The following is a 14,545-nucleotide window of genomic DNA, read 5'->3' as shown; positions in this document are numbered from 1 at the left end:
AAAGAACCTCTTGTGGAACGAGACACACACTATTTATTCTTGTTTCACTTTTTTTTTATGAACTTTTCAGTTTATTAGTCATCATTAATGTGTAATTACAACAGACTAACATCTGTTAAAAACAGAAACAGACTTTGAGCAGCAGACATAATGGAGCTTTATTACAATAAACATTTTATTTTGGATCATTTTGCTTCTTTCAGCTACTTGTATCCAGATTATACCCCATCGTTGTACAAACAGAACATCATGCTTAACGGGATGTTTGTTACAAGTTTACTGAAGTGCACAACTTGCAGTTTAAAAAAATTAAACATTATTGTAAAATGTTGCCCTGATTCCAAAACAAGAACATCTATTAAAAGCATACTATATGTAGATGTTGTTCAGTGTATGGCTCATTAAAAGTTTGACTAAACTTGACATTTGCTTTATTGACAATCAGTTTTTTAATATTTTGGACTTGAGTACAGTAGTCCCTTGTTTATCGCGGGGGATCCGTACCCTGAAGCCCTGCGATAAGTGAAAAACCGCAAAGTAGGAATAGTAGTAGTATGTAGCAGTTTATTTTAGTATTTATATATACGTATATTAAGTCGTTTTAAACCATTCCCACACTCTTGCAATATTCTAAACAATGTTTCTAAACTCTAAACGCTCTAAAAGAGCACAGCTTGTCATGATTTCAGCTCTCTGCCTCCCGCTGCACTCTGCCACCTGCAAGCACTCTTGGCCACGCCCACTTCTCCGCTGCAGAGTGACACACTGCATGAAGAAGCTTCTCCTGCAGCTGTGGGCTGCACACAGGTGCTAAATAATTTAAAATAATTCATTTTAAATAAACGTTTCCATGCAGATCATGCGACTCATCCATCATTCAGCCAATTGTGTTATGTCCAATCTTACTTTGAAAAACCATGATGGAGCGAGTCCGCGAAAAACTAACTGCAAAGTAGCGGGAGACTACTGTACTTAAATTTAAAAATATTTCAATCTTGTTCTTTCATTTTGAATTATGTGGCAAGTGTGGATGACTTTCTGTCTTTTCCAAAAAGTAAATAAGTTTGTTGGGCATGGAGAATAAAGATTGCATGTTAAAATGCATGTACTGGTGTTTCCATGCTCTGAACTACAAAACATTTAAAATCTTTTGTTTTTAAATTCGAATATTAAGTACTTTGAATAATTACCTATTGAAAATTCTGGCAGTGTTTTGGTCATTGCAGACATCTCCTTCCTCTCATGTCTTCCCTCCTTCCTCCTCCTCCCTCCTCTCAGTTTGTCATCCGCCTCCCGCGCGGCCCTCTGCTAGACTTCTACTCCAAACGCAGCTGAGGGGCCGTATCAACACTTCGGAAACCTCCATGCAGGTGTGACCGTGACCCACGGAGACAACGTCTAGCCCATCTACCATCATGCTCTACCTTTCTTTTCTACTTCTGTCCTCTGCAACACCACTCCAGCATCCTTCATCCTTCATCCTCTGCTCAGGAAGCTGCAGCCTTTTACCTGACTTCCTTTGAACGGGACTTTTTCTGATTCTTTGCCACGTCTGCACGATCCGTTCAGTTTCTCAGATACAGATTTCATCTCTAAAGATTGGTTAGGGCTGGAAATGAGTCCAACATGTCAGTCTGCTACTGTTTAATCATTTAAAGATATTTACAAATTATCATATATTTAGTAGTTTTTACTGTCTCTTTGAGCTTGTTTTTGTACACATCTTAAGTACTTTTACTGTATAGTATCACTAGAGTTAGGGTTTTGTTTTTATATAAACTGATCACTGTGACTTTTTTTTAGTCCTGAAAGCACATGAAGTACACACTGCAGGTTTGGTTCAGGGGGAGTTTAACATTTATTAAGGTGGGAAACCTTAAGGCAGCTCAGTTGTAAAACTTTATTTGTCCCTCAGCAGTATGAGGAAAGGCAATATGTGCAAGTTGCGAGAGATTTCTTGTTGCATGACTCTTTGACAATCAACTTAGACCAAGAAATAAAAGACATTCCATCTACAGCTCAGGAGATGCTTTGTTCTTTCATTATAGATGCTATGTTATTCAAGTGCATGGCTGTACTCAACTAGTTGTTTATGGTGTCTTTGTAAGTCCTCACGTTTTATCTCATCTAATCCGCCCAATAAATTTTAAAAATTGTCCAAAACAAAAAAAGCTGTGAAACTATCTAAGTTGGCAACACGCTGCGAAACTCAAAATACTTAAATGTACATAAATGAATTTACGTCAGCAACTTTTGGCTGAATTTTATTTTTAACGCTTCTTTTGTTCTTTGCAAGTGTTGGTGAAAACTGGGGTCTACAACTCAAAGCAGAATTTATAACAGAGTTGTAGCAAAAAATTGTATTAAAGCTGCACCTTTTAAAGTAAAATGAGTTATTTTGTCTCAAAAAGATAAAACACGTTCAGGTGTAAATACCTACATGATAAAATAAAACAACTGAAAGTAATTTACAGTTAAATGTAACAAACAGACCTTTTTTTGTTTGTTTGTTTTAACAAAAGTTATAAGGTAACGTGTCTAAAAATGATCATGTTCACCAGAAATAGTATCATAATTGTGTACTTGTTATTTCAAAGTAAAGTCCAATCTAACATATTATCCACCTCTAATGCAGAAAATAGGACAAAGCTAATGAGACCAAACAACTCCTTGAGGTTTCTTAAAATTAGTTTTGGTTGCACAAAATTAAAACTAGTGGAGATTTGAAATGTGAAAACACAAAATTAAAAAGCCAGAAATATTCACAACTAGAAATTAAAAATTTAACATTTTGCAACATATCTTAGTTATTTTTATGCTCTGTTTTTAGTAGAGATTTATGAAATGAACTTGGTGTCATATTTCATAGTAAAAAAACAAAACAATATTCAGCTGAATTCATGTTGCTCCAGTCATCTGGAGTGTCAACCTGTGGCCTGCACAGTTCAGCTGTAGCTCCAAAAGTGATAATTTATTAAAAAAAATTAACATCATACCATCTTCTTGACATCTGTCCTAATTATACTGTCAGACCTGACGTACCTGCATGCAAACATTTTTGTGTCACGTGTGATACCGAAGAGCTGCCATGATCCCACAGTGACTGTGTTTGTCTTTTTTAGAGCGTGTGCATTAGTTCCCTTTGCAAACCTTCAGAGACTAAAGCTTCTCACGAGGAAACCATCAGTAATCGGAGCTTTTCAGACACACCCAGCCCCACAGCGAGCCATGAGAGCGGGCCTGATGGTTTCGAAGCTCTCCACGCTCCTGTTGAGGAGAAGCCACACGATCACGAGGAGGTTGTAGTTTTTGATCCGCTCTTGGTGCCGATCGTAGAGGTGGAAATGGCCCAGCTGGCTCCTCCGTCCTTCGAGCCTTTCTGTAAAGGTTTAGCTGCGGTCCAGGAGGACGAAGGACTATATCCTGGAGTGTCGGAGTGCTCCGGGAGACCGGTTGGATCTTCCCAAGCTTCCTATTTCTGGAGCGATGGTCCACAGGTCATACGCTGCTTCCAGGTAGTCTCCTGAATCCCTCAGGGTGGGAATGCTGCTTCTTTCTCTGCTCGGCTTTTAGCTGCCACACTCACTCGCTCCTTTGCAGCACGACGCATGAAAATGACAAACTATTTATAAAGGTGGTGAATACAGTCAGAGTGGTGAGAATTGCTTTTAAATGGAGTTTTAAATGCTGCAGAGGTGTTGGGCAGTGGTGTTCAGAGAGCTTCACCATGGTGACGGCTTGCTCTACAAGTACTTTGACACAAAAATGATTACATTTTCTCAGTGTGTCTAATTCTAATACACTTGAGACTGATTTCTTCTGTTTTATGTGTGATAAATCCTAGCAGGAAGGAATATAACACGCTTGTCTTTCAAATATAATTCAAACTAACGTGGGCTGCTGGTGGTGGAAATGATTTGCACTTAGGAGAATGCATGGTGTGAGAGGACACAGTTTTCTGTGAGGCGTCCGGTTCAACTCATGGGGCTATGCTCCCATTCACAGCCCCCTCTGGTGCAGACCCAGACTGTTACCATCACAGCTGTTTCAAACACCCTGTCCAGCAACGTCTCCACCACAGAGGTCCCCATCATCCCCACCAAGACCTTCACCTATGAGTCTTCAAAGGTAGGGGCTCCAGCAGCAGATCTGCCCATCCTGCAGGAGGTCAGGTTGGCATCAAGGAGAACTGATGACAAGCTGCACTGGGTGGGGGTTGGGGTGGGGGGTGCTCACTCCACTGCACCTTCTCTAACGGGAGGTCAGAGTTACTTTGATTTGATTGATTACTCAGTGCTTTTTTTGTTTGTTGTTTTTTTTTCTCAGGTGGCAGATGAAGGAACAGACGAGGACAAAGACACCACAACATTTTCCAGTTCTCAGACCATTTCCTCAGAGACGACCAGCGGCACCACCATCACCACCACCACTACTCAGATCTCTAAAGTTAGCAGAACCGATTATTTCCCCCTTTATTGGTTTCAGTTTAATTTAATTTAACTCTTAAATACATTAAACACTTAAATACTACCCATACAGGTAGTGAAAAGTGGATCCACGGAGACTCGTGTGGAGAAGAGGATCGTCATTTCTGCAGACGATGACGGAGACGAGGTACAGCATTTAATTAAGTTACCACCTGTTCATTACACAAACGCCATAAAGTAGGACCTATGCAAAAAAGTCTTAAACTAACATACTTATTGGTGTTCTTTCAGCTGTTTCAGAAAATAAAATGTTGCACAAACTTTCATTTGATGACGATAAAAAGTTTAATACAATTTCTAAAAACCAGTCCATTGAGGACACAGAGAAAGATCTGTCAGTATCTTGTAATTTGTGCTTTTGCAACAAATACCTGCACAAATCTAACTTTTTGAATCTTCATTCAGTTACAGAGGAGATGGTTTTCTATAGTTGGTATGATTTATTTTAGGGTTGTTCAAAGTCAGTACCAACTCAAAATCTTCAGGAAAAACAAGAAAGTATCTAGGGATGCACAATATTGTTGGCATGGTATCGGCCGATAGTAGTGTTAAAGTTAAATATCGGACATCAGCCATTCCATCAAAATAACTTACCGATATAAAAGGCGCTGTTTTTGTATGACAACCCAGTGAAAGGATGCCTGCAGCGCCAGCACATGATGACGTCACGCATGCCTACCTGATCTGATCATGGTGGAGAAGAAGTCAAAATGCACCATGCACTACTACTTCTGCGCTTTTCACTTGTCGTTTGTGAACAGGTTGAGTTTAGATTTATGAAAATGTACAAATTTGCACTGAGTGTTGTCATTGTATTAGAGAAGAGTAAATGTCATGAATAAATTTGACATTAAAACATAATCCAAGTTGAAGTGTTGCATCATTTTCAGCCCCCTTTTTGGCATCTGCATTTGTTAGCAGGCCAAACTTACAAAGTCCATGCAGAAGAATGTAGTATTTTAATTCCACAGCAGAGAAAACTATGTAGTCTCTGTAAGTAGGTCTAGGAAACAAAATATCAGTATTTGTATCGGTTATTGGCCCAACAAGTTTTAACATATTGGCATATCAGATATCAGCCAAAAATCCCAATGTCGTGCATCCCTAAAGATATCTACAGACCTGCCGGTGTGTCTTATACCTACAGATTTTCTGCCAGTTTAAACACATCTCATTTCAGGGAGCTGTACAGATAAGCTCACCTTTATCCTCCTCTTAACTTAAAAATCACCCTGTAGCAGTCTTGGAAGTAAAAACCCAAACTTTTATTTATTACCGACTATTGCTATTAACTAAACAATAAAATAAGTAAATGATAATATAAACGGTTTCATATTTGACCTAACTTGAGAAATGATCTGTGATATTGTATTTTTCTTTCAAAGGTCAAGTAGAAAATGTTATTCTTTTCCTAGTGACAGAATAAAACCTGTTTTCTTTACTGAGGATAACAGAAACCCAGCAGGTATCACAGTTTAGATTAGGTCCCTAAAAGCATCTTTTCTAACGTTTGCCTTTTAAAAGCTTAAATAACACCAGATCCAACACACAGAAGCGTTCATGGAGCCAACGAGTGACAGAGAAATTACTGTGCGAGCTCGTCGGTTTAATATATTAATTATTATTCATATCTCAGGTGCTTATTGCCACAAAAGACAGACTATCATGTAATTGCCTGTCTTGTGTGTGCATGTGTTCGTTAGCAAAATATCTCTTGAACCAGTGGATGGATTTTTTTGAAACTCTAAGAAAGTAACATATGTGACCCCAAAAGAGCCCAACTGGTTTATTATGACTGCTACAACTTACTGGTGTCAGTAAACCCATATGTGGTTACAGCTCAGCCTGTTTTCCATGGACTGCAGTGTGGTGTGGTAGTAGCTGAGAGTCTGCACCGTCACATGCTTTGAGAGCGGTCGTACAAGAGCTTGGCTTGAAACTTTGTCATGCAAGGAAGCGAGATCTAAAACTCTGCATCTCAACTAACGAGTTTGAAACATTGATCATTAATAAGGTTATTGTACCTTTAAATGTTATCAATTTTAAAATGATGAAATGGCTTCCCATCCTCAGCTGAGGTCTGTGCAAACTGAAGCTTTAGATTTCTAAAAGATAGCTGCATGTTTAAGTCTTTTCATTTAACAACATGAAGGATGCTAGATCTCCCAAAACGTCACTCTTCTGTTGGTGAACGTGTAATCTAAGTGACAGTTTGTTGTAATTAATCATGTCGTTTGTGTGTGTGTTGCAGGAGAAGCAGGGCGGAGCGTCAGCGTTGTAACGACACTCGTGTTTCTTTGACTCAACACTCGGATGCTCTCCACCTTCTGCAGCAGTTAACACACGGTCACCACTTCTGTTTGTGCACAAGACCTCCAAATCTGCACCCAAAATGACTGATACTTTGTTTTGGTGTTGTTTTAAAGTTCAGTAGTAGGTAGGGCTGCACACGACTGATGGAATGCTTTTATCATTGCTGTGTTTTAAAGGCTTAGTGTGAACATTTGTATTGGTTGAACAACCAGCCTTTCAGTTGAGTGATCTCAGTTTGCTTTAAATGCTTTTATTTTTCAGTGGTTTTTACATGGATTTTTAAAAAATGCTATTTTTTTCCCACTTTTAATTCAGAAACCACAATTAGCTTTTATTCCCTTGGTGCTACTCGTGAAAACGTTCAAGTGAACTCCGAACAAGTTTCTTTTCTTTTTTTTTCCGTTTACTCGTCTGTTCAATTCAGATTTTATTTCCTTTTCTAAAACAAAATACCTCACATCGATACAAAAAATATTCAGTGCTCAAATTTGGAAGGATTATGTTTTCTCGCTCAGGTACAAAAAAAATAAATAAATCTTTGCTCAACAAACTAGCAGAGAACCAGTAGCTTACACGTTCTTGTAAAGTTGGAAGTAAAAATTGATCTATTTTGAAATATTTCTCTATTTTGTAAAAGTATGCTTTTTATAGTATTTGTAAAAAAATAATTGAGGTTTTTAAGTTATTCATATCAGTCTGCTCATTTAACTGCTGAACTGTTAAAGTCTCTATTTAAGACCTGTTTTGCCTCTGAATCATTGTTTCCTCTTGCAGTCCAAGTTTATTCAAGTTTTCACGCTCCACAGCGGAGTGCTGCCCTTAAACATTTTCTTCAGTGTCGTCCGTCACATTTGAGCATATTTTAGGTTTCACTAGCTAAACTAAAAGTTACACTAGCTTTGCTCCACTTATCTCAGGTTTTGATGATGTAAAACTACAGACCTCCACGATTGTATGACGAATAAACCATTTTTATTAGAAATGTACATTGTTGATCACTCGAGTGAGGTCTAGAAAATGTTTTACAATAACCACGTGTAAGACGTGAAGGCAGCTGCCTGAGTATATGTGGCTTTTTCTCTCACAGAAGCAGTTTTTCTTTATTTTTACACGTTCTGCTACACAGTAAATGATTTGTAAAGTCAGGACTGTTTGTGATTTTGATGTACTGTGGTGTTTTAACATGAGCTGCGAGGCTTCAGCTAGAGATGTCGATCACATGCAGTTCACGAAGCCTTTTTTACCACGTAGTTTGACGTAGATCGCTCTCACTTGCTGTACGTTTTCTATAGAGAGGAACGTATGAATCCCCTTTTAGATGAACTGTTTTGTTATCAAATCTTTTTCTTTCTAACACAAAAAGAACCCCTTGGTATTTTAGCTTCATGGGCAAAAACAAAGAAAAAAAAAGACACAATCTTCCCCAGGATGAAATGTAGATTACATAAAAGTAGGTTTTAGACCAAGAAACTATTGTTGCTTTGTGAATTATCCTCGTCTTTTTATGAATAAAAACATATGCATTAACTTTCTTTTTGTTGGGCTGTCTGTGTGAAGTGTACACTTGTTTTACCACAACACTCAACCATCAGGAAAATGACTAGTCGCTTGAATCATTAGGTGCAAAGTATTGTAGCAAGCAGTTTTCTACCCAAGGGTATGGACTGTAATGTTTGTGCTCCCATCTGTACATTTGTTACTAAAATATTTTGAACATCAAGACACATTTTATTTGAACTGGCAAATCATTGGATGTACAACTGATTATTTTTAGAGTTAACCCAGTTCAAGATGGCTGCCAAAGCAACTGACCTTAAAAACACAAAATATGCCTCAAGATTCAGTCAGTTTAACAACTACTGAACTAAATTTTGGTGGTAGGTTTGACCATAACAGCTAGAACTCATTTCTCAACATAAAATGATCTTAAAATGTAAACTTGTGGCATGAACGACAGCGGGTGTTGAGATGAATCCTGAAATCCTTTCATCTGTAGGCAGCTTGAATGTAGAGCAGCTGAAGTTCTTGTTAGTCAGGACTCCAGCCTGTAGGTTTTAGCTGCACATTATATCCCTCTTATTTACCTTATTTACTAAATAAATTGAGGGGGGAAAAAACTTGAACAAACAGAAAAAAAGATATATTCAAACTTTTTTTTTTTTTTACAACTTTATGATTCATTACAATTAAATGTCAAAAGTCTTGACAATCACCAAGATGGAAAATCCTCTAGAAACATTTTTGGCTATTTCCTATAATCCTGCACCTGCTGTGATCACTTTTCTATGAGAGACTCTCAGAAATGATGCACTTAACGTTCAATAAAGATAAAAAATACTTCAGCAGCTGTTTCACTTAATAGGAGAAAAAGGGTCATTTAAAAAAAGGTATTAACACAGACGGGCTTCTATAACTGTACAACCATTTATTGGGAATATATAGTGCACTGCTTCAAACTAGTGGTAAACAACAGGGTCCATGAGTTCATTGTCTTTTCCAAGTGGAGTTCTAGCGAATCGTCTTCACCGGGCTTTTGAAACTTGATGCAGCCTGAAGTTGGAGCTGATAGGCCATTGGGTGAATTTTGAATCCATATAGCCTGAAAAATAAAAAATTTTGGTACAAAATGACACTTAAAAAAAAAAAGGTAATTGAAACTGGTTCTTGTGCAACTGAGGCAGCTGGGTCTCACAATCAGAAGCAAACAGTCTAAATCAACGAGATGACGTGGTACAAAAATGTAGTTTTTGTAAATGAGGTTTTGTGGCGTCGTCATGAGTACTTAGCATCTTACCTGCAGTAGACAGAACAAGCTTATTTTAAAGAATCGGGGCGAAGAACTCTGAATTTCTCAGAGTATAACAACTATCCAGAGCATTCGGCCTTGAGTGAAAATAAGTGCCTTGTGCAATTATGACATTGTGAAAAAAAAATTAGTGAGCTTTTACACGAACCACTTAGCTTGACACGTTAATTAAAATATCCAGAGTAAGCCACACAACCCCACTTCAAAAAGTCTCAACTTTAAATGGTGATGGTTTGATCATGCTCCCCTAATTTAAAATGTTTTAACAATGTTTAATGCAGACAAAGAACGTCTGAACATACCTCGGCACAAACTGGTTGGCCGGTCGCTTCGGTCGATATTCTGGGTGCACCATGAACAACATGTGAGGGAACCCCGTGCCAAAGTAGGCTCCATCTGTGTGGTGGTGTCTGGAGGACTTGGGGGTGTAAACATCCATACACTTTGGGCAATAAAGCTTCACCATTGCTTCTCCTGGGATGTCTGACAAACCTATAGCAGTCAGGAGAGAAAGAGTTAAAGGAGGTTTCATCATGTGTAAGTGAGTTGCTTTAATGTGACGTTGGAAAAAAGTCAAACGTACCAATAGGAAGCATTGGCTGATTTTCACAATAAACTCTAGGGCAATAACCAAAATCCCCCTGCTGATATTTTTCCAGCTACAAAAATCAACAAATTCAGATCACTACTCATGATTTCAGCACACGGCATATAAAAACTCTGAAGTTACTTTTCATTAACCCACCATTTGTGCAATGCCTCTGTTTGTGAGGATGTAGCGTGCATGTATAAGACCGTAAAGCATCTCGGCAGCCTGCTCAATCAAATCGCTCTGGTTCTGGTTATCTTCAAGTTCCTCATCTGTTAAATTAAAAAAATCAGTTTAGGCAGCTCAATCGACTGTCCTCGATTGAGGCCTCCTCGTGAAAACGACTGCTTCTTGACAGCCTCACCTGGCTCCAGGTCGAGAATCATATCCAAAGCCTGGCGGTAGTGAGGCACCTGCTCGTTTAAACCTGTCAGGTTAAACTTATCCTGTATGTAGTCTTCATCGACCTAAAACACAGAAATATGGGATGGTTATTAAGGACACTGATTACTGTTGCTGTAACTGCACAATACTACCATACAGTGGTGCCTTTATAGGGGAAGAATCTTGTGCCTAAGCAGGAAATACTGGCAGGTAACAACAAAGGAAAGATGCTGTAACAGCTAGCAAATGGTTATAACTAAACTAAAAGACACACATCAACACCAGCCCAAAAAAACAAAACAACTTGGGACAGAAAAGCTGTCTCTGTCAGCCAATTTATTTGTAATACTTGCAATAAAAATAAAGTTTTGGGAAAAATGCACACAGACAAAATCAATCAGTGTCAAAAATAAGGACAATACTTTTGCTTGATATTTAATATGCTCTTGTCTTTTGCTGCAGATATATTACTGAATGATTATTACTATAAAACCTATCTATTTTACTAGTCTATTTTCTCAAAACGTTTTGCGTCTAAAGACTTCCTCTCATGAAAATGTACTTGGCTTTTTTTTAATGCATATTGGAAATGTTACTCTTCATAATGAAAACTAACTGAAACATGTGATCAATACCACAGCTGGGCATGTCCAACCTGGAGCAGCAGTGAACCAATGACACTGAAAACCAGGAAGTTCATTTATACAGGTTTAAACCCAACAAACTTAAGAAACTAACTACCGGTATCTTTCCTGGAGTTTTGATCAGAAACAAAGAACCGTTTCATTTAATCCATGTGAGCCTCTCTTCGTTTTGCTCCTGTCAGTCAGTTCTAAATATTGTCTATTTGCTTTTATGTGTTTCTGTTCTCATTATGTTGAAGCAGAAGTCGTGTCTGCAACTGAAAGAAGATGCTGCATTTTCATTCTTCGTCATTAAAGCTACTTCTGTAAGGTTTCTATAAGGTTGTGGTGTCTCTGAGCAAGACATCCAATCCCTAACTGCTCCCCGGGCGTTAACACAGCTGCCCACTGCTCCACCTGGGTGCATCCCAGGTGTGATGGGTTAAATGAAGAGAACTAATTCCGTCATTGTATGGGGGGGACATATAATGATGACAACACATAGCACTTATAAGGGTCAACCTACTAGAACTGAATAGCAACTAGAAAATAAAAGTAGTTTTAGCTCTAATAACCTGTGGTGAAACTGATGCTGCTTACCTCACAGAAGAACTCATTTCCTCTGAGTCCACAGAACCAGGATATCCAGGACACCTCCTCTGAGCTGCTCATCGTCCTGATCAAAACCAGCAGAGCGGTGACCCACCTCACATCCACACCGGCTAGCTAACATGCTAACCAGAATAAAACCAAGCTATTTTATTAAACTTAGCAGAACTACATTTTCAACCCGGGATTCAATCTAACTTTGGACTGCCTCTTTTGAAACGCTACCTAACGTTAGCTTTTCAAACACGCTAGCTTGTGTCGCCCATGTAACGTATACTGAACACGGGAAAATACTTTTATTTATAACATAAATTAAATGTATCAATGTTTGTGAATATATATATAAAAAAAGATGACAAATTCACGTTTACTCACCTTTTTATGAATATTTGTTAATATATTTGTTTGAGAGCTGTGCTAGTAAGTTCTCTCTCCCGAGATGTGGAACTTCCGGTGTTGTGCCCCCGTCTCCGGAAGTACAAGGTTTTCAGAATAAAGCTCCAGGTCGTGACGCGTGTTACCAACGTGCAGAGAACACTGTGCACTGTTGATTGACTTTTAAACTAAACTTAACTAAGTTGTTTTAGTAAAATAAGAAAACTGAAAGAAGGAAGTTTAATTAAACCTTCATCCCCACTTTTGAATAAAACTATGTCCAAAACGTTTATGTTTTTTACACTTTTATGTTTTACACACTTTTATTGTTAACGTCTTTTACACTTTTATCAGTTATCACTTAAGTAACGATTGTTTATTTTCAGACATAAATTGATCAAGTGAATAAAATTGTCCAAATTGGAATGTAAAAGTGCAAACGTGGATTTGCACAACTTTTGTTCAATTTAGTCAGTTGCTTTTCTGATTTTAGATCAGTGAATCACAATACTGTTGTCATTTAACTTCTTCTTTAGGCTTTTCCTTCTGCGTGTGTTGCCACAGAGAATCATCCTTCTCCATCTCACCAAAAAAAACTTTCCATTTAACTACATAGAGCAGGAGTGTCAAACTCACTTACAAAAGGGGGCCAAAATTAAAACCTTTTTCAAACTAGGGCTGGTTTCAGAATCTACATGAACAAGTTAGACACCCAACGTCATTTCTTGGTTGCAGGTTCCTCATCAAGAGTTTGATTAGTCTCATTTGGCATTCTCTGTTGCACTTTTGACATCATAATAAAAGATTATTGAAAAAAAAAAAATTAAAGTGATAAAAGTATTTTACATTTAAAATAACATTTGGTGGCCAGATAAGATGTCATCGAGGGCCACATTTGGCCCCCGGGCCTTGAGTTTGACACATATGACATAGAGCATATTAAGATGTTAGGGAATGCAATAAAAACACATTTAGCTTTATTACTTTGGAAAAATTGCATCTTTTTAAAATTTTTAAAAAACATTCTGTTCTGTTAATGCAAAGATAATTTATTACAAATCTGACTATAAAGCATCAATGAAGTATTTATTCATTTTAAACAATGATAGAGACTCTAGGGGAGGTCTGAGAAGGTTTTGCGAGATGGCGGACCAGCACTCTTCTGCTCCTGCTCCTTTCCCATTCCTTCAAACATCAAGATCCTTAGAAAAGAAACAACAGTTAGCTCATCTTCACATCATTTCCACACATGTTTGGTACTCACATTTATTCAATGCTTGTTTTCACTAGTCTTTGATTCATTTAAATATGATATAACATACTTTGTTTTCAGGTTTTGCTAAATTAAAACAGATTAAATCAAGTATGACCAGTCTTGTAATCTGATCAGCTCAATAACGAGTTATGGTTATTAATATTTCTAGTTGTTTGACACAAATTTGTAACATTTTAATGTTCTTTATCCCCAGTCATCTCCAAACCTAACGTCCCCTTTATGCCACTGTGTCAAAAAATGTTTTCTGAATAGTCAGGTCTGTCACACTCACAGCTTTAGAATTGCATTTCGTTTCCCCAGCATCATATTCAGGAAGTCGTGGTAGCTGATGGTGTCTCTTGATACACTTCCAGCCACCTCTGACATCATCTTTTTCAGCTCTAAGTGGGTTTTGGCTAACCCGAGTTTCTCCAGCATGCGTTTCAACCCCATCATATCTATAAAAGTGTCAGTCCACACGTAGAACATGAGCTAAAGGTGTCACGTGCAGCTTGTGAAGAACGTCAGTCAAGAATGAAAGTTAAAAAAAAATTCTCACAGACACCAAAAATAGTTAAATGAAAAAGTGGTGCATGTTCACCTATTTCCCCTTGGTCGTTAAGATCAAACTCCATGTATTTCTCTAAAATACAAACAAAAAGCGCATTAGACTCAAACTGAGGATTTTGCATTTGATTAATAAAATATTAGGATATAAAATATTGATTACAGCTGATGGCTCACTTTTAAACATTTCAAGTTTTGAAGCCAGATCTTCCTCTTCTGCATACTTTGGATCCGTGAGAAAAGCCTGAAGAGCAAAAAAAGAAATAAAAAGCTGATACACATTTGCATCGCAGAAGTTTCAATTCTTTTCCTGCACCAAATTGTGCATTAATCATCTTTTCAGTTCACCTCATTAACAGAGTTGAGTTTCTCCTCCTGTTGTGATTTCAGAAGGCCGTAAGCTTTACCTCCTGAGAGAAGTCAACAATGAACAAGAGCCCAGTCAGAAGATTGAAAGCACAACGCTTTAAACAAGTTCAATTATCTTAAAAGTAATGCAAGAAACAAAGCAAACAAACCTTGAACACCGCTGCTCAT

At 37.9% G+C, this 14,545-nt stretch overlaps 3 protein-coding genes across 3 annotated transcripts in view; 1 reads left to right on the top strand and 2 right to left on the bottom strand.

Annotated features, from left to right (window-relative positions):
• LOC119410307 (protein 4.1) overlaps positions 1–7,181 on the top strand; it is a 40,522-nt gene extending 33,341 nt beyond the window's left edge. Inside the window, exons 17-21 of the mRNA XM_037677220.1 lie at positions 3,123–3,515; positions 4,006–4,128; positions 4,327–4,446; positions 4,540–4,614; positions 6,739–7,181. Of these exons, the coding sequence (XP_037533148.1) occupies positions 3,123–3,515; positions 4,006–4,128; positions 4,327–4,446; positions 4,540–4,614; positions 6,739–6,768 (741 nt within the window). The 3' untranslated portion in view covers positions 6,769–7,181. The remainder of the gene's footprint in view (positions 1–3,122; positions 3,516–4,005; positions 4,129–4,326; positions 4,447–4,539; positions 4,615–6,738) is intronic.
• Positions 7,182–9,144: 1,963 nt separating this feature from the next.
• On the bottom strand, positions 9,145–12,283 carry LOC119410125 (casein kinase II subunit beta). Its single transcript, XM_037677032.1, has 7 exons — positions 12,187–12,283; positions 11,803–11,878; positions 10,560–10,662; positions 10,352–10,467; positions 10,190–10,265; positions 9,909–10,098; positions 9,145–9,399 (listed from the first exon to the last, which is right to left on the bottom strand). Exons 2-7 carry the CDS (start codon positions 11,872–11,874, stop codon positions 9,309–9,311), a joined length of 648 nt encoding a protein of 215 aa, XP_037532960.1. The 5' UTR covers positions 11,875–11,878; positions 12,187–12,283; the 3' UTR covers positions 9,145–9,308.
• Positions 12,284–13,300: 1,017 nt separating this feature from the next.
• On the bottom strand, positions 13,301–14,545 carry LOC119410124 (allograft inflammatory factor 1-like). The gene is made up of 6 exons (XM_037677031.1): positions 14,527–14,545; positions 14,357–14,418; positions 14,186–14,252; positions 14,043–14,084; positions 13,734–13,899; positions 13,301–13,388 (listed from the first exon to the last, which is right to left on the bottom strand). Exons 1-6 carry the CDS (start codon positions 14,543–14,545, stop codon positions 13,301–13,303), a joined length of 444 nt encoding a protein of 147 aa, XP_037532959.1.

The sequence above is a fragment of the Nematolebias whitei genome, chromosome 5 (genome assembly GCF_014905685.2).
Source record: "Nematolebias whitei isolate Nwh7 chromosome 5, NemWhi1, whole genome shotgun sequence".
Lineage (NCBI taxonomy): Eukaryota > Metazoa > Chordata > Actinopteri > Cyprinodontiformes > Rivulidae > Nematolebias > Nematolebias whitei.
The sequence above is the reverse complement of the archived record's forward strand: the minus strand, read 5'-3'. Positions and strand labels throughout refer to the sequence as shown.